The 21,157-nt window shown below is 42.3% G+C and overlaps 1 protein-coding gene across 4 annotated transcripts in view; it reads right to left on the minus strand.

The window, feature by feature from the left end:
- The window catches only part of DOCK1 (dedicator of cytokinesis 1), a 466,948-nt gene that overhangs the window by 134,935 nt on the left and 310,856 nt on the right, over positions 1-21,157 (minus strand). For all 4 annotated transcript variants that reach the window (XM_070752482.1, XM_070752481.1, XM_070752480.1 and 1 more), the window contains exon 33: positions 9,331-9,479. In XM_070752482.1, the coding sequence (XP_070608583.1) occupies positions 9,331-9,479 (149 nt within the window). The remainder of the gene's footprint in view (positions 1-9,330; positions 9,480-21,157) is intronic.

The raw sequence follows: 21,157 nt of genomic DNA on the forward strand, positions 1-21,157 counted from the left end.
ACATGTACCAGAGCTAGGGCAAAATTAATTGGAAAAAAGTCAAGGCTCTTACAGCTACTAATTTTAATTACATTCACATATATTAAAGAAGAAAAACGTATATAATAAATCCCTGTTGAAAAGGGAGAGAAAGATCAGAACGATAACTGGAAAACTTTATTTTGGTACTTTGTCTTACCTGCCTTCCCGAAAGATATTACTGGTTCATTTAGATCACTCCTCAGAGGAAGATCAGCATGATTAGCACTGTCATGTTCTATTTAGCAATAATGCTAGTTCCATACCTATACTAGATATTTGTCTTACAATATTCTCAGCTGGACCTCTTGTGCCTGTTTCTAATGCTGCTAAACTTGTTTCTCAGTTAAAACAAGGCAAAACTGTAGAGGTGACCTACTTCTGATAGAATTATTTAAGGCAAACATTAACTAGCAGGCACTCATCCTGGCTAATCTATTTATGCATATTTATGTTCATTCCAGATGCCAGCAGACTGGAATAAATTTATCACTGTCCTGTTGCATTAAAAAAAGGAGACAAAAGCATTCTATCTCACGCTACTGCTCAATCAGTCTGGTGAGTACATAAAGTTGTATGACAAATGCCTTATGGAATACGGTTGAAGGGAATGTCATGGGATAAAATTTTAACAGAAGATTAGCCAGCTTTAGGAAAGGTAGGCCAACTTTAGTTCATTGCTGTTCTTCTGAATCTAGTCATAAACTATGCTCCTCCACCTGAGGAAAATTATATGTTGACTTGACAAATTTAAAGGCAGCTTCTAAAGCAGTCTACAGAAACAAGTCCTGGAGGAAATTAATTGCCTTCTTCACTGACAGATTGTAGAGATAAGGCCATGTGAAGGTTGTGTGCTGCAAACTGCCTACCTCTAATGGGTCTCTCATGCCTACATGATCTCACCTAGTTCACATAGCCAGAATGATTTAGAACATTATCCCTGACTGGTACTTGATTTCATCTACGTTGTATCAACAGGATGTTCTTATGGATTGGCAGGGAGAATTTGCCAATAAAAATGCTGTTATTTTCTTCTACCTTTTGCTGCTTGGAAAACTATACAGAAAGCAATAAACCACTGTGAAAGCAGTCAGACATCTTAGCATCCTGCAATGCCTGGTCTCTAACTCCATCAACAGATGTGTCCCCATTTAATTACTTAATTCCATGAGACAATATAGTGCAAGTTTGATATGGCTTTCAAGGGTATTCTACAGCTTTCCTTTCACTATGTGTTCAGAAAGGAGTGAAGTAGTGCTGTATTTTTGGAACTTTTTTTAAAAAAAAAATTGTACATCAACTGTGAAATTGGTGTAAGACCTCTCAGATTTTTCCTCTACATTTTGATTGGTAGAACCATTTTATTGTATGCAGATGACTCAGCCATTTCACCTATATTGCTGCCAACCTGCCTTCCATTGAGGACCTGTATACTGCACAAGTCAAAAAGAGGGCGGGGAAAATATTTACTGACCCCTCACATCCTGGACACAAATTGTTTCAACTCCTACCCTCAAAACGTTGCTACAGAGCACTGCACACCAAGATAACTAGACACAAGAACAGTTTTTTTCCGAACGCCATCACTCCACTAAACAAATAATTCCCTCAACACTGTCACACTTTCTACTAAATCTGCACTTCTATTCTACTAGTTTTTCTCATCATTCCTTTCATCCATTTCCTCCCATGTTGACTGTATGACTGTAACTTGTTGCTTATATCCTAAGATTTTTATTAATATTGCTTCTTCATTGCTTATTTGATTCCTATGACAATCATTAAGTGTTGTACCACATGATTCTTGGCAAATGTATCTTTTTCTTTTATGTACATTGAGAGTATATGCACCAAGACAAATTCCTTGTGTGTCCAATCACACTTGGCCAATAAAAAATTCTATTCTATTCTATTCTATTTTAATGAGCCAGAAACAGTGCCTCAGAATTTTTTTCCATTTTAATTTTTTATTTTTTGCCACTGAACATGTGCACGAGCGCGCCCACGCAGCACAGGAGGAAATGAACCAGCAGCGAGATAAGTTACCCACCCCTGAGTGTTTAAGCCTCCAAATGTTGTAAAGTGGCTCCTCAAGAAATTGCTGTGTCTTTTCTATCTATGCCCTGCTATGCAGCTAACAGTTCATTACAACTGGAATTTGGCAAGATTTCAAAAGAGGTTCACACTTGCTTTGCCTCCAAAATACTAGATTACTTTGAGAATTATCTGGGCATTGATCCTTTGGGATAATGTAATATCTTTATGGATCACTGAGAGAAATTTAGATTTGATGTCCTGTCGCCTTTCCATTTATGAGCTTGGCAATCATTTATCTCTAAATTGGTTGCCCAAGCCTCTACCATATTTCTTTAAGGCTTCTAAATGCTTCCCCCCCACCCCCCAGCATTCTGTTTTATACAGCACAAGTGAAAATTATTAATTTTCAAATTTTGGTAAAAATAGAAGACAACTGACAACTATGTCAGAAAATGCTGCCTTGTTGATATTATAATTTAATGTCAACCTTAAAAAAATGAATGGAAATATCCTCTGTTCTCACTGGCAGCTTCAATTCAATTACCTGCTTTGTATAATAGAACTTAAGCCGGAGGTTCTTTATTTGCATCAGTAGTTTTGCATTAGCAATCACATGTATTATCCATTTGTTTATTTTGCAGTTACAGTATTTGTGATGTTTCTCTCTTATATTATAGGCATTTACAAATAAGACACATCTTATTTTGATGTTTAAGTTCAAGTATATATTGCATATTAGATAATATTATTAAACAGATTAGCAAGAATAGCTAGATGGAAGCTTCTCCTCAATGCAAAACATGAACGGCCACTTGGAGTTTGCAAAAAAGCAGCTGAAGGACTCACAGACTGTGAAGAACAAACTATAAGTGGGCTTTCATGTGTTTTGCACTGAGGAGAGGCTTCTATCTAGCCACTCTTCCATAAAGCCCAGATTGGTGGAGGGCTGCAATGATGGTTGTCCTTCTGTCCCATCTCCATATAGGATCTCTGGAACTCAATCAGAGAGACCATCAGGTTCTTGGTCAATTCATTGTCTAAGGCCCTTTCCCCCCAATTGCTCAGTTTGATCAGGTGACCAGCTCTTGGAAGAATCCTGGTTGTGCCAAAATTGTTCCATTTGAGAATTATGGAGGCCACTGTGCTCTTAGGAAACTTCAGTGCTGCAGAAAATTTTATTGTAGCCTTCCTGTCTTGCAACAATCCTGTTTCTTAGCACTCTTAATACAGCTGTCAGCGTGGATAGCTTCAAGGCAGGATTAAACAGATTCATGGATGCCAAGTGTATCGGTGGTTATTGAAACGGATGTCCAAGTACCACCTCTATGTTGGTTGAGGCATGCAGGATTCCCTTGGGTACCATTTGTTGGGGGTCAGGGGAAAGGGAGGGTTTTGCCTTCTCTTTCTGCTCAAGATCCCCATGTACAATTGGTGGGCCACTGTGTGACACAGAATGCTGGACTCGATGGACTTTGGCCTGATTCAGCATGTCTCTTCTTATGTTCACTGCAGACAGTTTCTCTGACTTCGTGGCTTATGTTCTGCTATAGTATGCATTGTCAGCTGTGATACCTTCTATAGAGAGATGTGTGCCTTTCCAAATCATATCCAATCAATCTAATTTACCACAGGTCTACTCCATTCAAGGTATAAAAACATGTCAACAATTATTAAGAGAAATGGAAAGCATTAGAGCTAAATTTTACATGTTATTTTACATGTTATTGCAAAGGGTCTAAATACTTATGCCAGAGGTCTTCAAACTTGGCAACTTTAAGACTTGTTGTCACTGTTCCCTTTAATCTGTGCTATGCGCTATAGCACAGGAGATTTGAGAGCTTGGCGCACGAATTTTAAATTCTGGCACCGAGGTCTCAAACCTCTTCCCCCCTTGTCTCCGTCCCCCCGGTGGGCGTAAAAAATTGGAAGGTGCGAAGAAGGAAGCTCAACTTTTTCTCACAACTTTTTGCTGAGGGCGTGAAGAGCAAAAAGTTTCGAGACCGGAAGCTGAGCTTCCTTCCTCACGCCTTCCAAATTTTCCCGGCGAGCTTGTTCCTCCATAGAAAGCCACTGACAGCGGGTGGAGGGTGGAGAAACAGGAGGAGGGGGAAGGAACAGTCACCCTTGCTCCAAGATAGCTGAGGAGATGCCACTCCTCCATTCCCGGAATGGCAGCTGCCGCGACAACAACAACAGTGCCATGGTGGCTGCTGATACCGAGAGCTGGTGCCCCCTCTCAAGAGTCAATGCAGGGCTTTGGCTGAGGAGAGCTGTGCAGCAGCGGCGGGAGCCAGCGGGGAGGCAGACGTGGCGCCTCTGCCAGGAAGGGCTGTCAAAGAGGCCCTGTAGGGGGAAAGGGTGGTCCCCGCCGCCTGTGTCAGCGGTGAGGCGGGAGAAGGCTGGAGTTGCATGGAAAGAGGCACCAGCTGGTGAGGCCTGGTCTTGGGGGAGTCGCTGCTGTAGCCACACCAATGGTAGCTGCCATGGGGGCAGAGCCAAGGGAAAGGTGCGGAGGCGGTGCCGCCGATTGCCGTCCATGGGAGGGAGGGCAGATCCACCGGCCCATCACCAGCCCAATGTCCATCCATGGTGGGGCAGATCCACAGGAGAAATAAAGGAAAGAAAGAGAAGGAAGGAGGGAGGGAGAGAAAATAGAAGAAAAAGGAGAGAGAAAGAGAGTGAAAGAAAGCGGGAGACATAGAAAGAGAGAAAGAGATGGAGAGAAAGAAGAGGGGGGAAGGGGAGAGATAGAGAGAGAAAGAGAGGGAGAGAGAGAGAAAGAAAGGGGAGAGATAGAAAGAGAGAGAGGGAGAGAAAGAGAGAGAGAATAAATAAAGAGTGAGATAGATAGAAAGAGAGAGGAAGAAAGGGAGAGAGAAAGAAGAGAGAGGGGTGAGAGAGAGGGAAAGAAAGGGGAGAGATAGAAAGAGAGGGAAAGATAGAGAGAGAAAGAAAGAGAGGGAGGGAGAGAAAAATGAGAAAATGATGGAGGGAAGGAACGAGGGAGAGGAAAAAAACAAATGATAGAGAAGGGGAGAGAAGGAAAAAAGGAGAGGGAAGAGGGGAGGGAGGGAAGGAAGGAAAGAAGGAAAGAAGGAAGGAAGGAAGGAAGGAAGGAAGGAAGGAAGGAAGGAAGGAAGAAGAAATGGACGGAATAAGGAAGGAAGAATGAAATGAATGGAGGGATGGAGGAAGGAAGCACTTTTTTGGGGGAGGGGTGTATGTAAATTTTTTAAAAATTTTCTCTCAACATACATTCAAACAATATAGTGCACCATCTAATTTTCCATGAATAAAATGCAGTATTTTGTTAGTAACTAATATCAATCATCAAAAAAGTTGCAAAAGTTTTTTTTTCTAATTTTGTCACCCAGGTACATAATTTTCTTTTAATTAAATTCCCTCCTTAATGTTCCTTCAAAAAGTACAACACCAATTATATTTCTAACTTATTAACCATTATGCCAAATTGCTTTCTTCTTTCTATATACATTTTTCTATAAAACAAGAAAACCTTGTCTAGCCAATCAGATGTATAGATTATATACTTATTTACTAATGTATGACAATTTCGAAGAGCAAGTTAAAGGATGTATGATCACCTGGGCCCAGAATTTCGGCTATACGATTAATTTAATAGAATGGGGAAAAAACATGGACCACAAATTATAAGATGACTATAGCAATGTCTTATAAAGAAAATCAATTGAAAATGTTCTACCGATGGCACCTCCCTGTAGCAAGATTATCCAGAATGTTTCCAAATTTGTCCCCTAACTGCTGGAAATGTAAATAAAATCAGGAACATACTACCACCTATGGTGGACTTGCACCTATGCCAAAAAAAATTGGAAAAACATTAAAAGTTTAATAGACCAAGTTATGTCGATTAATTTACTACTTAAACCCGAAGCATACTTGTTAGGTATATTTAGGCAGAAACTTACTAAACCAGAAAAATATCTCATCTTACAGATCTTAGGGGCTACAAGAATTTCATATGCCCAACGTTGGAAACAAGAAAAAACTCCCTCAATGTTAACAATCATTACTAAAATTATGGAATGTGCGGAGATGTCCAAAATTACAATGGAGATTAAAAACAAAAAGGAGTCAGATTATTATAAAATATGGGGCAACTTGTATAAATGTATTACTGCAAAAAAATATCTATCCTTCATTTCCTAAAAGTAATAAACTCATTTCATTTTTGACCATTTTAAGTGAAAACAATATGTATTGATAAAACAATTCCAATACCGACTACAATAAAACTTGATTCAAAAATGATTCTGGTAACATATTTCTCTTTATTCGTCTTTAAACTTATTGGAAATAATTATTCCTACCATAACATTCTAATATAACTACTCATTCAACCTTACACTAAACTTCTATATCCTTTTATATATTATTATATAATTTTTCAAATTCAGCAAAAAAACATGTGACATTATATATATATATATATATATATATATATATATATATATATGTATATGTATGTTTTTTTATGTCGGATCACCCTGGTATATTGAAGGAACGTCACAGCTCCTTTTTGCCTCTAGGCCCAACCCAGGACCATTTCAAGGCAGTTAATTTATTTATAGCCGACAACTATATTCTGTATGTAGCTAAAAACATTATATATATATATATATATATATATATATATATATATATATATATATATATATATATATATATTCGTAGATTTTCACAGGTACAGGTATGACGGTCTTGGTATATTCGGGTTTCTTCCCGTGTAGGATTTTGAAATTTTTGGCGACGTTTCGACGAGGTCTCACTCGTCATCTTCAGGCTGGTGTTTCTGTCCTTGTTCTAAGGCGAACGCTGCGAGACCTGAGCTGCCTTCCTTCTATAAATACTGGTGGCTGGCTGGGTGGCTTCAAGATAGAAAAACATCGAGATAGAAAAACATCCCCAAAATATGAACAAGCGGGATGATACCTCCCGCTTACCAGACATCTGGAAACCAGCCCTCAAACGTATCCCAGCCATAGAAACCAGACTCAGAACACACATTGTAAAACAATCAAGTAGCCTGCAAGTTCCAACTACTCAGGATATCACGCCTAATCTACAACCATTAACTAATCAGCATACCTCAGCTACATCAATGACCCCAGATGTTACCCCACTGACTCACCAGGAAGTTTCTACACAGCAGGCAATTGCTGAGCCATCAAACCACACCCAGCCACCAGTATTTATAGAAGGAAGGCAGCTCAGGTCTCGCAGTGTTTGCCTTAGAACAAGGACAGAAACACCAGCCTGAAGATGACGAGTGAGACCTCATCAAAACGTCGCCAAAAATGTCAAAATCCTACACGGGAAGAAACCCGAATATACCAAGACCGTCATATGTATATATATACACATTCTACATATACACCCACTATTCTATTACTTTACTTTGTCGTATCTCCTGAAAACGTCTGCGATCACAGGTTTCCCTTTCCCATCCCCCACTTACCCAACCCTTTTCTATTTATATTTCCCCTTCCTTCAATTACTCCTCCTATCTTTAAACTTCTTCGTGTTTCCTTTCTTCCTCATAAATCAATTTTACTTACCTATTATCAGCTAGTATGTATTTATACGTTAATGCATATATTATGAAATGTAAATTGAACAATAAGATACTTATTTCAATGGCAAAGACAACCTTTTGTACAGCTTAAGACATGCAGTATCATTACCCACTACTATGTAACAATATTTTTATTTTCCCATATCCTCTTGACTTTACGTACCCCCTCCCCCTTCCCCACTTTACCATTTGATATTTAATAAACTTTATTTAAATAATAATAATAATAATAATAATAATAATAATAATAATAATAATAATAATTTTAACAACTATAAAATCAGCCTGCAGCATAACAAAATTGAAAAAAATGAAGCAGGTCTGAATAAATTCTAAATGCACTATAAGTCTATTGTACTACTCTAAGTGCTGTGTATAGTATACTACTCTATTGCTATTCTATACAATTAAGGGTTTTTCTATTCTCAAAATGAAACCGAGAATACAAATTTCAATTCGTTCTATATGAGACCTTTTTTTTGTCCAAAACATTCAGCTTATAAACATTTCAGTTGATATGTCTCCCCACTTACATGACTGGAGAAATATACTTGCATTGAATGAAAATGTTAAAGTAGGAAAGTCATGATAGTTTCCAAATGAGCTAAAGCGGAGATAAAACAGGATTCACATTTATATGAATGCCAACATAGCCCAAAGGCTCTACTTCTGCCTAAAATACCCAATGTCATAAAAATGATGTCAACATAGAGTGGAAGATTTGCCAAAGCAAACAGATGGTAGGAAATTAATAACATCCAAGTTTTTCTATTGGCACTTTAGCAAAATTATGGTAGAGATACACCAAATATGGAAAAGTCTCCAACATGAAGATTGAATCCAATCAAACACATTTCCCTAACCTCAGGGCCTTAGAGAGCTAGCTTACCTTCTGTTCTTTTCAGAAACTCATTTCAAATGATTTACTTCAAAGTCAGGGGTGGCATCCACCCAGACCGGTAGCGATCCACTGGTGATGTCATCATGACATCACTAAATCGGATCAGTCAGTGCCAGTTTGTGGGTGCCATCATCTTTTTTTGAATTTTTTGAATTTAATTTCTGAATTTTTTGAATTTTTTTTTCTGAGCATGTGCAGAAGCCAAGTTCCAACACTGTACATGCAGTCACCATATTTTTTCAGCTTTTTTATTTTTATTTTTTATTTTTCTTTACTGTCCATGGCCGTGCATGCAAGGCTTGCCACATGGCACAGGAGGGAAAGAACCAGCGCAAATAAGTTGGAACCTACCCCTGTTCAAAGTGACTATTAATTCCTACACATACCAAATACAAACACACACACCAAATACAGAAATTGAATAAACCATTGTTTCAGGTGTTCCAAGTCCTGTTTTCCTAGTTGGGAAAACAGAAGAAGCACAAAGCTGAGTCTGAAAGTACTCAGTCAAAGCAGACCAGCCCAGAGGTGACAATCCCTTTTGAGTCCCATGACATTCATGGGTAGGAAGGCAATGATATTATATGTCTCCTCCCCAAAAAACAACTCTGGAATAAAAAAATATTGCAAAATTGAATTTGCTAGACACAATTGTGGATTTACAAGTAGTGCAGGCCTATTTTAAAACTTGATATTAAACAAGTTTTTCACATTCACCTTGATGAAAGCGAACACATTTTGTTAAGAAAACAGCTCTTACCATCTGAAAACTTCTGGTGGAATGAAACTCACACTGCATCATATCAAAGAATATGGGAATTGTAGCTTTTCTCAGCTCAGTTTCGGGAATCAAAGTCATTTCTAACATCGGCCCCACCATCTCAGGAATGAACTTGATTTTATGCTGACCTGTTGGGAGAAAAAAACTCAATGTAAGGGGAAAAAACTAATTGTAGTCTATGTAGAGACTGCATTTGTTATGTATGAAAAGTACAACCCGTGATTATAAGAAGCAGGACTTTCATGCAAAAGGATGAATCTCAATTATATTAGGCCATTCTTTTATAGCTAAAAATATTTTCTTCCCTTAGAAGATGCATTTCTTGATCACAGAACAAAATGAGAGAATACATCAGAAGTATAGTTTTTGTTCCTCTTTCATACATGATCTATCATAAAGAGGAAAAAAAGGGTATGTATTATTTCAAACATAATCTTTCCATGAATTCTGCATTAATAAAAAATAATTCTGTACAAGGAGAGCAACACTGTTGCTATTGGAGGTAAGAATTGGGTACATTGTTGAACTTTGATGCATTCTTACATCTATATATCGATCATTTCTATCTTTCGTGGTGGCACGGTGGTTGGAATGCAGTATTGCAGGCTAACTACTCAGTCCCAAGAGTTTGATTCTGACCAACTCATGGTTCACTCAGCCAGGGCCGCCGATAGGGCGGTACTACTGGGAGTGGTGTACCAGGCCCGGCCATGAGGGGGGCCCGGTTTTGCCCGCCGTCACACATGCGCAGTACCGGCCCTCTCTTGCTGGCTGCCTGCCTCACCAACGAAAAAGGCGGGCCCTCTGGCCCTCACGAGGCAGGACTCGAAGAAGCCCCGACAGAGCCTTTGGCAGCGCGGTCCTCCAGTCCCAGAGTAAAGCTTGCGGCAAAGGTAGGAGCCCCTTCGGGGTGGCGGTTGCAACTTGCGCTTGTGTTAAATTTTGTTTCTTTCCTAAGCAGCCTTCTGTGTAAAAAAATCCATTTGGGAACGAGTCGTTCCCAAATGGATTTTTTTACACAGAAGGCTGCTTAGGAAAGAAACAAAATTTAACACAAGCGCAAGTTGTAGGCTTCGCACGCGTGCGCCAGCGTCCCCCAAAATCCCCCCCGCACACCCTTTTCCAAGGGCGCACACGAAGCCGCCCCCGCCCCCGCGCCTCTAGCCTCCTCGTGCCCCCGTGGCTACTCGTCGCTGCCCTCGCCCGCCCGTCCGCTCTGCCTCTCTTCCCTGCAGATTCTCACAGCGGGGGCCACCGCGCTCTCTCCATCTCCCTGCTAGCCCGCCCGTAGCATTCAAAGTAAGAGCGAAGGTTTTTCTTACTTTGAATTTTCCGGGTTGGGCTGGCAGCAGGAGGGTGGAGAGAGCGCGCGTCAGCCCATGCGCCCGACATTCCAGGCGCCGTCCCCTGACCCCGGTTTCCTGGATTCCTGGTGGCGGCGACCGAGCCCTGACCAGCGGGCTCCCGACCGAGCCCTGACCAGCGGGCTCCCGGCCGAGCCCTGCGGCAGGAACGAAGTGAGTGGGGCGCTCCCCGCCCGGCTGCAGCTCTTGTAACTCGGCCCGGTATGGGTGTGACTCTACGGGCTGCCCTCGTCGGGGAAAGGGAGCGGAGGGGTGGCGGCGACCGAGCCCTGACCAGCGGGCTCCCGACCGAACCCTGCTACAGGAACGAAGCGAGTGGGGCGCTCCCCGCCCGGCTGCGGCTCTTGTAACTCGGCCCGGGATGGGTGTGACTCTACGGGCTGCCCTCATCGGGGAAAGGGAGGGGAGGGGAAGAGAGGGCCAGGAGGACACAGAAGGGAAGGAAGGAAGGAAAAATAGGGAGGGAAGGAAGGGAAAGACGGAGGGGAAGGAAGGGGAAGAGGGAGGAGAAGGAAACAGGAAGAAGAGATAGGTTGGTTGGAATGAAGGAAGAAGGGAAAGAAGGAGAAAGGGGAAGGGAAGGAAGGAAAGGAAAAGAGGGAGGGGGGAAAGGAAGGAAGGAGAGATAGGTTGATTGTAATTGAAAATTACAATTGAAAGTAATTGAAAATTACTTTCGCCAGCCTCCGGAGAACGAGAGAGAGTGAGAGTGATGACAGAACAAGATAGAGAGAAAGTGAGAGGGAGAGAGAGAGAGAGAAATAGGGGGAGAGAAAGAGATAGCAAGAGAAAGAGAACGAGAGAGAGAAAGAGTGTGAGAGAGAAAGCAAGAGAGAGAGAGAAAGAAAACAAGAGAGGGAAAGTGAGAAAAAGAGAGATAGAGAAAGAGAGAGAAAGAAAAGAGAGAGAGATCAGAGGAAGGAAGAGTGAGAGAGAGGAAGAAAGCAAGATAGAGAAAGAGAGAGAGAAAGAAAGTAAGAGATGAGAGAGGAAGGAAGAGAGAGAGAGGAAGAAAGCAAGAGAGAGAAAGAGAGAGAGAGAAGGAAAGAAAGAGATGAGAGAGGAAGGAAGAGAGGAAGAGAGGAAGAAAGCAAGATAGAGAAAGAAAGAAAGAGATGAGAGAGGAAGGGAGTGAGAGAAAGAGAAAGAAAGCAAGATAGAGAAAGAGAGAGAGAGAAAGAAAGACAGAGAGGGGAAGAAAGCAAGATAGAGAAAGAGAGAGAGAGAGAAATGAGAGAGGAAGGAAGAGAGTGAGAAAGAGGAAGAAAGCAAGAGAGAGAAAGAGAGAGAGAGAAGGAAATAAAAAAAGAAAGAAAGAAAGAGATGAGAGAGGAAGGTAGAGAGTAAGAAAGCAAGATAGAGAAAGAAAGAAAGAAAGAAAGAGATGAGAGAGGAAGGGAGTGAGAGAGAAAGAAAGCAAGAGAAAGAGAGAGAAAGAAAGAGATGAGAGAGGAAGGAAGAGAGTGAAAGAGAGGAATAAAGAGAGAGAGAGAAGAGTGGAAGGAAGAGAGAGAGAAATGATAGAAAAAAGGGGAGAAAAAAAGAGAAATGAGAAAATGATTGAGGCAGAGAATGACAGAAAAGAGAGAGAAACAGAGAGAGAAGTGATTCTTGATTTAAAGCATATGGTAAAAGCACTTAAATAATAACAGAGAAAAAAACCCAGCCCTCACCTGTTTTTATTAATAGTTTTGCTGGTTGTTTTAGTTTTAATAGTAATGGATTTTGGTTTTTTAAAATTATTATTGACAAAATTGAACGGGTCCAAAGACGGGCTACAAGAATGGTGGAAGGTCTTAAGCATAAAACGTATCAGGAAAGACTTCATGAACTCAATCTATATAGTCTGGAGGACAGAAGGAAAAGGGGGGGACATGATCGAAACATTTAAATATGTTAAAGGGTTAAATAAGGTCCAGGAGAGAAGTGTTTTTAATAGGAAAGTGAACACAAGGACAAGGGGACACAATCTGAAGTTAGTTGGGGGAAAGATCAAAAGCAACCTGAGAAAACATTATTTCACTGAAAGAGTAGTAGATGCTTGGAACAAACTTCCAGCAGACGTGGTTGGTAAATCCACAGTATCTGAATTTAAACATGCCTGGGATAAACATATATCCATCCTGTTGTGATTCCGTCTGAGGCCCCTCAGGGAACGGCTGATCCTCTGCCGGCTTCCTGCTCAGAGGGGGAGGATGAGGAACAGGAGGTTCAGGCAGACGGGGAGGAGGAATCTCAGGCTGAGGGAGAGGGAGGATAGCCAGAGTCCCCCGAGAGGGAGCTCTCCCCAGCAAGCAGCCTGGATTCCGTAGATGAAAATGCACAAGCAATCATCGATCTCCAGCAGAGAAGAGCAACACAACGAAGGGGACAATTAGCCAGGTACTTTCAGCACTAAAGAGGCAACAGCTGGGTTTGGGTGTGGTGCTCTCTGGAAAGGCTGAAAAGGCAGACCCACCCTTCCTGGCTTGTGGAGTATTATCTTTGGGAGTCCTGGGACCTGGCTGTGATCTTTGGCGTCTTGGAATTCTGGTTTGTGACTTTGAATACTGAAACCTTGGGGGGGAAAGGTGTGGGTCTTATTCTCTACAGTGGTGGGTGTGCCAGCAAGAAGTCTGCTGTATTGTCTGGCCATCAGGATTCTGCTGGGAAGTCTCATAGCCTGCCTGTTGGGAAGAACAGGTTTTTCTCTGTGTTTATTTTTCAAACTATAAAGTGCCTTTGTTTGTACCAGCGTATCTGGCTGTTTTTTTCAGTTGGTGTTGAAGTCTGGGGGCACCCAGACAGAACACATCCTAAGATAAAATACAGGAAATAGTATAAGGGCAGACTAGATGGACCATGAGGTCTTTTTCTGCCATCAGTCTTCTATGTTTCTATGTTTCTATTAATTTCTTTTAATAAAAAAGAAGGGATTGATTGATTGATTTATTTATTTATTTATTTATTATTTTATTTTTTTTAATTTCTATGCCGCCCAGTCCCAAGTTTTTCCTTATTTCCAGATTGCATTTCTTCTTGGTGAGGTTCCGCCCATTGCTTCTTGTACTACCTTCAGGTGGCATGGAGAATAAATAGATGCCATCTGCTCTGTGGCAGCCCTTTAAGGATTGGGAAACTACTATTATATTCCCCCTCAGTTTTCTATTTATTGAGTTAAACATACTCATTCTCTAAGCCCTTGTTCATAGGATTTAGCCTCTAGGCCAGGGGTGTCAAACTCAATTTCATTGAGGGCCACATCAGGGCTGTGTTTGACCTCAGAGGGCCGGGGGAGGGCTTGCCCAGGGAGTGTGGCCATGGTGGGCATGGCACCGGATTTGGGGGGCAGTAGTTTTAAAATGGCCAGGGGGGGGGCAGACACTTAGGCTGTATGGGGCCCCAAAATTCCTGATGGTGGCCCTGCACTCAGCCTTCCATCCTTTCCAGGTCTGTAAAATGATGAGCCAGGTTGTTGGGCAATATGCTCACTCTGTAAACTGCTTAGAGAGAGCTGCGAAGCACTGTGAAGCTGGATATAAATCCAAGTGCTATTGCTATTACTATTTCAGTTCACAACAATAGAGAATTTTCTTGCCTCAGCACTGTACTACTATCATACATACCGTGTTTCCCCGATAGTAAGACCCCCCCGATTGTAAGACATATGGGGGGTTTCAGGGGGGTCGGCTAAAATAAGCCATACCCCGAAAGTAAGACATATGTCTTACTTTCGGGGAAACACGGTACGATATGCCGGAGAGCCGGAGAAGGGGGCGTCCGGACCCCCCCCACCCCCAGCAGAAGCCAAGGGGGGGTTCCTTTCAAGCGGCATTGGGCGAAAGAGGGCGGGCAGCCAGCAGCAGAAGGCGAGAGGTGCCTCCTTCTCCGGCTCTCCGTCAGATCGAGCGCGCGAAGAGGCACCTCTCACCTTCCGCCGCTGCTGGCCGCCCTCTTTCGCCTAGCGTCGCTTCGGAAGCCACCAAACGCCGTCAGGGGGGCGCTTGGTGACCGCCTCTCCGTTCGCCAAGTGCCGCTCGCCAAGCACCCCCCTGACGGCGTTCGGCGGCTTCCGAAGCGACGCTGGGCGAAAGAGGGCGGCCAGCAGCGGCGGAAGATGAGAGGTGCCTCTTCGATATGCCGGAGAGCCGGAGAAGGGGGCACCTCTCGCCTTCTGCTGCTGGCCACCCACCCTCTTTCGCCCAGCGCCGCTTGAAAGGACCCCCCCCCTTGGCTTCTGCTGAGGGTGGGGAGGTCCGGACGCCCCCTTCTCCGGCTCTCCTGCATATCTCAGAAGCCAAGGGGGGGGGTTCCTTTCAAGCGGCGTTGGGCGAAAGGGCGGGCGGCCAGCAGCAGAAGGCGAGAGGTGCCTCCTTCTCCGGCTCTCCGGCAGATCGAGCGCGCGAAGAGGCACCTCTCACCTTCCGCCGCTGCTGGCCGCCCTCTTTCGCCCAGCGTCGCTTCGGAAGCCGCCGAATGCCATCAGGGGGGCGCTTGGTGACCGCCTCTCCGCTCGCCAAGCACCTCCCTGACGGCGTTCGGCGGCTTCCGAAGCGACGCTGGGCGAAATAGGGCGGCCAGCAGCGGCGGAAGGTGAGAGGTGACTCTTCGATATGCCAGAGAGCCGGAGAAGGGGGCACCTCTCGCCTTCTGCTGCTGGCCGCCCGCCCTCTTTCGCCCAGCGACGCTTGAAAGGACCCCCCTCCCTTGGCTTCTGCTGGGGGTGGGGGGGTCCGGACGCCCCCTTCTCTGGCTCTCCGGCATATCGCAGAAGCCAAGGGGGGGTGTCCTTTCAAGCGGCACTGGGCGAAAGAGGGCGGGCGGCCAGCAGCGGCGGAAGGTGAGAGGTGCCTCTTCGCGCGCTCGATCTGCCGGAGAAGGAGAAAGAAAGAGGTCGGGTTGTGTGAAAGAGGCCGGGGTTGGGGGAAGGGGAGACGTAAGATGTGTGTTTTTTTTTTTGCAACGCCGCTCAAAAGGTGCCTTGGCTGGAAGAGTAGCTGGTTTCCAGGGCATAAACTGGCTCGCTTCCGGGGATGGTAATGTAAGACATACCCCGAAAGTAAGACATAGTGGGGCTTTTGGGGGTAAAAAGAAAGTAAGACATGGTCTTACTATCGGGGAAACACGGTAGATTGCTTTTAACCTTGGCACGCTTTGCTTTAATGCTTTAAATGTGGCACACTTTCTACAAACACTGTATACAGAAAAGTTTACCTCTGAATTACTAATGGCACTTCAAAGAACTCTCATGTTTACTTTACTGAACATCCTAGCTTGCAATCTCAGCATAATCAGTGAGGAGCCTTCAAGTAAATTAGGAAGTGGTTTTAAAAATATGAAAGAATGGTGAGGATTTATTTCTAAAACCTCATTGTTATAACCAATTCTTCTGCACCCTGCTTAAGAAATCTGATAAAAAAACACGTTATGAGGCCACCACATTATTTGTTAGGGCCACTCTCCCTGCCAAGAAATTACTCTTATTTTGCAAAGATTTAAAAAGATTATATTTGAATTCCAAAGAGAACAGACAATTGACCGGTTTGAAGTAAATCTGCTAAAGAAATATGTTCCTGTGATGATTCATTTAAGCCACATATTACTCTTGTTCACTCTTTAGGCATTTAATCTAAAACTATTTCTTATTCATTTCAATTAAGAAGAAAAATCCACAACTGAAATACTCTATTTTCATTAAAGAGGCAAAGTGAGGGGAAAAAAGTGGACAAGCCAAATTCACAAAGAGTTGGTGCATCAAGAGGTGTATGTTTGCAATCGATATATGTACAGAGAATAAAAATAATGATTACATTCAAAATGTGTTTAGGTCCAAGTAAACTTATAGGTCTCTTTGGGAATGCTCTAAGCCAGTAGTTCCCAAATTGCCCCTACAGGGGGGCAATTTGATATTTAAATGGGGGCAATTAAAAAATGAGCTATTAACTGAATTTTTGAAAACCCACTAATTGTTCTTATATGTTTGTGATGAAATAGCTGTGTTTCATTTACCTATTGTTTTCTTTGTTAAAATGCATTTCCCTGGGCCTAGTCTGAAAAGGATCTCTCAGGGGTAGGAGGGAGTCTGAAAAGGATCTCTCAGGGGTAGGAGGGAGCAACTGCCAGCCTATCAGATATGTTTCCACTAAGGATCTTGGGACTAGCAGAGTCTCTTGCTCTCTATTTTTTGTGGGCTTTGCTGCTATGTCATTCACCTCCACCTATCGAACTACAAAGCATTTTCCCACTAAGCTGCAGGTTCAAACCGAATGGGCGAGTAGGAGGAATCATAGATTACAACCCCCCTTTTATTCATGACAACCTTCTTATTCACAAGTTAAGAATGTTTTTCAAGTTGCCCCTTTTCTGCTCTATCTTCTTTTAATAAAGTTTCTTTACTCATTGCTAAATCTGGGAAAAAAATCATACCATAAAGGAGGATTTAATTAAACCATAAATATCAGCATTTCTTAAAACAGTTCTGGAAAAAGATGACAAATGTGTGAAAGCCATGCAATTCAGAAACAATACTTTTAGAGAAGAATAGATGAAATGAGTGAAGATATTATAACACAACTTGTTGAAAAGCTGAAATCAATAAAATTCTAAGTATAAATGGATGAATCAACTCAAAGAGACAATGAGTTCGTATTGCTAACATATGCAAGATGTATTGATAAAGGTGAATTTGCTGAAGAAATGTTATTCTGAAAATCATTAGAGACCACCACAACCGCTACTGATATATAGAATAAACTAAACAATTACTTGGATGTCAATAATATATCAATGGAAAACATAACATCTTGTGCAGCAGATGGTGCTCTTCAAGCAATTTTGTTAAGATAAAAATGCAGACCCTGTAAGAATTGTATTTCAAAGGGAAATTGTTTGAAAAGATTCATGGAACTATTTGATGTTCTTAGTGACTTTTTAAATGACAAGCCTACTAAACATTGATGGTAAAGCACTTATGAGTTATTTAGCAGATATTTTTGAAAAACTGAATATGTTGAATAAACAACTTCAATGAACAAATAAAATCCTTGCTGATGCAAATACGAAGATATTTGGCTTCATTACATTTTTAGAGTTATGTCAAAAACATATTTCTGACAAAAATTTGACATGTTTCATTGGCTTTAAAAAATGTGATGTGACTGATGCTGCTATAATTGTCATTGTGAATCATTTGAAAACACTGGCCTCTGATTTAAAAGATTTTCTGATTTAAACAAATTGATTTTACAACATAATAGTGCAGCCAGTGCTGGTGGATCTATCTGATGTTTCAATGCAGTGCCAAGAAGAACTCTCGGAATTGCAAAATGATATAAAAGGAGCGATGGCATGGCTTTATGATGAGACACAAACTAAATACCAAAATTTAAAACTTCTTTGCAAGAAAACTGTTGTTACCGTTCCCCTCTTCATATTTAGCTAAATGTGGCTTTAGTGCTATAAATGATTTGCTACTGAGGAAATTGACTGGATATCACTGAGCGAGGAGACTTGAGGATGAAGCTAATTAAATTGGAGCCTAATATAAAATCTCTGCAGCAGGCATCAAGCACAAGGATCTCACTAACTTAAGTAGACAAAAGCTACAACATTTTCCTGTGAGTAAGTACCATTGAAGTCAATGGTACTTATTTCTGAGTAGACATGTAAAGGATTGCATTGTAAATAGGAGCTTGAGGTGAGCTCAAATTGTATTTTGAATTTGCTAGGAACCTTTATTTTAATATGTATAGTAATTACAGTAATTATATTAATTCCAGAAAAAGCTTTCATTAAAATTATTTTGTATTTATGCATTTAGTTCCCTAATGTTTTGAAGCTTTATTTGCTGTTTTTATATCCCTTCATACTATTATCTTCCCATGTTGAAATTAGCTCATTTATTTATTTATTTAATGGATTTATAAGCCAGTTAATATATATTCATGTTGAACTGTATAACACAGTGATGGCAAACCTTTTGTACCCCAGGTGCCGAAAAAGCGTGGGCATGTGCCATTGCACATGCACGAGTGCCCACACCCATAATTCAATAGCTGGGGAGGGCGAAAACAACTTCCTCCACCCTCTGTAGGCCCCAGAAACTGCCTGTTTCCCAACATCATATTTTGGCTGTGGCGAGGAGGGCGTTTGCCCAGGTTCGCCTGGTGCACCAGTTGCGGCCCTATTTGGACAGGGAGTCATTGCTCACAGTCACTCATCACCTCGAGGCTCATCACCCCTCATCACCTTGAGGCTCGACTACTGTAACGCTCTCTACATGGGGCTACCTTTGAAAAGTGTTCGGAAACTTCAGATCGTGCAGAACGCGGCCGCGAGAGCCATTGTGGGGCTTCCCAGATTCGCCCACATTTCTACAACACTCCGTGGGCTGCATTGGCTGCCAATCAGTTTCTGGTCACAATTCAAAGTGTTGGTTATGACCTTTAAATCCCTACATGGCATTGGACCAGAGTACCTCCTGAACCGCCTTCTACCGCACGAATCCCAGTGACCGATAAGGTCCCACAGAGTTGGCCTTCCCCAGGTCTCATCGACTAAACAATGTCGTTTGGTGGGCCCTAGGGGAAGAGCCTTCTCTGTGGCGGCCCCGGCCCTCTGGAATCAACTCCCCCTGGAGATTAGAACTGCCCCCACCCTCCTTGTCTTTCGTAAACTACTCAAGGCCCACCTATATCGCCAGGCTTCGGGGAGTTGAGACACCTTCCCCCACGCTTTTTATATTTTATGTTTGGTATGTATGTGTTGTTTGGTTTTAAATATGATAGGGTTTTATATGCTTCTTTTTAATATTAGATTTGTTTCACTGTAAAATTGTTTTTTATTATTGTTGTGAGCCGCCCCGAGTCTTCGGAGAGGGGCGGCATACAAATCTAATAAATTATTATTATTATTATTATTATTATTATTATTATTATTATTATTATTATTATTATTATTATTATTATGGTGGGCCCAGTAGGTTCTCCAGGCTTTTCCTGGAGCCGGGAGAGGTTAAAAACACCTTCCCACATCCCCCTGGAGCCTCTCTGGAAGCCAAAAACGCCCTCTCAGAACCTCCTGTTGAAAAACAAATAGTTGTGGCTAGAAAGACATTTATAAAACATTTATGATTTTTTTTCTGGATCAATTGCATCTGTTTCTGTGTTGGTAATATCTGTTTATAGTTACTCATGCCTTAGTCATCTCCTGGTTGGAATTTTGCAATACATTCTACATGGGGTTGCTCTTGAAGACCATCTAAAAATTGCAGCTGGTCCAGGATATGCTTCAGAGCACCCAGGTAACATCACTATTTTGCAGCTACACTGGCTCCCAGTGAGCTTCTGGGTGCAATTCAAGGATTGATTCTTTTCCTCAGCAAAAATGGTATATAACAGCAATAAATGAATAAGTAGATAAAGAAATAGTCTTGTATTGATGTGCTATGGTACCTGTTTTCGTTTTTCCTATTTTGAATCTTTATTTTATTTTTATTTTTATTATTGTATATCAGCCAGAGCTACAAAATGTGAGGGCTGGCTTAATGATGTAAATGATGTAAATAAAAATGAATTGTCAGCATTTTTTAGTGTTATTCCCCAAGTATGTTGGAATACCTTTACTACCAGTTTCCTACTTGGGAAGGCATAATGATGAAAAAACATCCTGCTCAGGGTTGGATTTCAATTTACCTCACCGCTGGTTCTCTCCCTCCTGCTCCTGACAAGAGGGAGTGCAGAAAACCAGGTTTATACGCAGAAGAAGAAAAAGCATTTGCGCATGCGCAGAAGCCAAAAACAAGATGGCGGTTAATAAGTCGAGACCGGAGCGGAGCGAACATCAACAGTCTTTATTAGTCGGAAATAACACATAACAAGAACAGGGCTTTGACAGCTGACAGGGTATTTATACCCGGCACAAATATTACTTAACCAATGACTAACCAGTATTCCTCCCGCCACCCAGAACAACCAATTACAAGACAGCAGCTATATCTAGGCAAATACATTACACTCCTTCCCCCTTACTTGGGAAAGTACATAATCCCTTAAATAAACTGGAGGACGCCTCTCTCGTTCGGATCTCCGCAGAGGGGGTTCACCACCCGCCTGATGTTGATTGTCGGGGATAATTTCCCGGTCGTTGAGGCTAGAAAAACTAGTTTCCCCAGGATCCAACCCACTGGGGGGGGGCACTTCCCGGGGAAGCAGAGGAAGAGCAATGTTTTGCCCCCTAAGACTTGCGTTCTCCTCCTGGCTACTAGGAGGATCGGGGCAACTGCGACGTCTAAGTTGATCTACATGGCGGTGCCATGTTCTCCCATCACTAAGCTCCACTACATAAGACTTTGGACCTTTAATACCAGTGACCTTTGCTGTCACCCAGGGAGGGCCTCCATCATACGATCGGGCAAATACAGGTGCATCAACACTAAAAGAGCGGTCAGGGTCCGGCCAAGTAGG

The sequence above is a fragment of the Erythrolamprus reginae genome, chromosome 5 (assembly GCF_031021105.1).
Source record: "Erythrolamprus reginae isolate rEryReg1 chromosome 5, rEryReg1.hap1, whole genome shotgun sequence".
NCBI classification, from domain to species: Eukaryota; Metazoa; Chordata; class Lepidosauria; order Squamata; family Dipsadidae; genus Erythrolamprus; species Erythrolamprus reginae.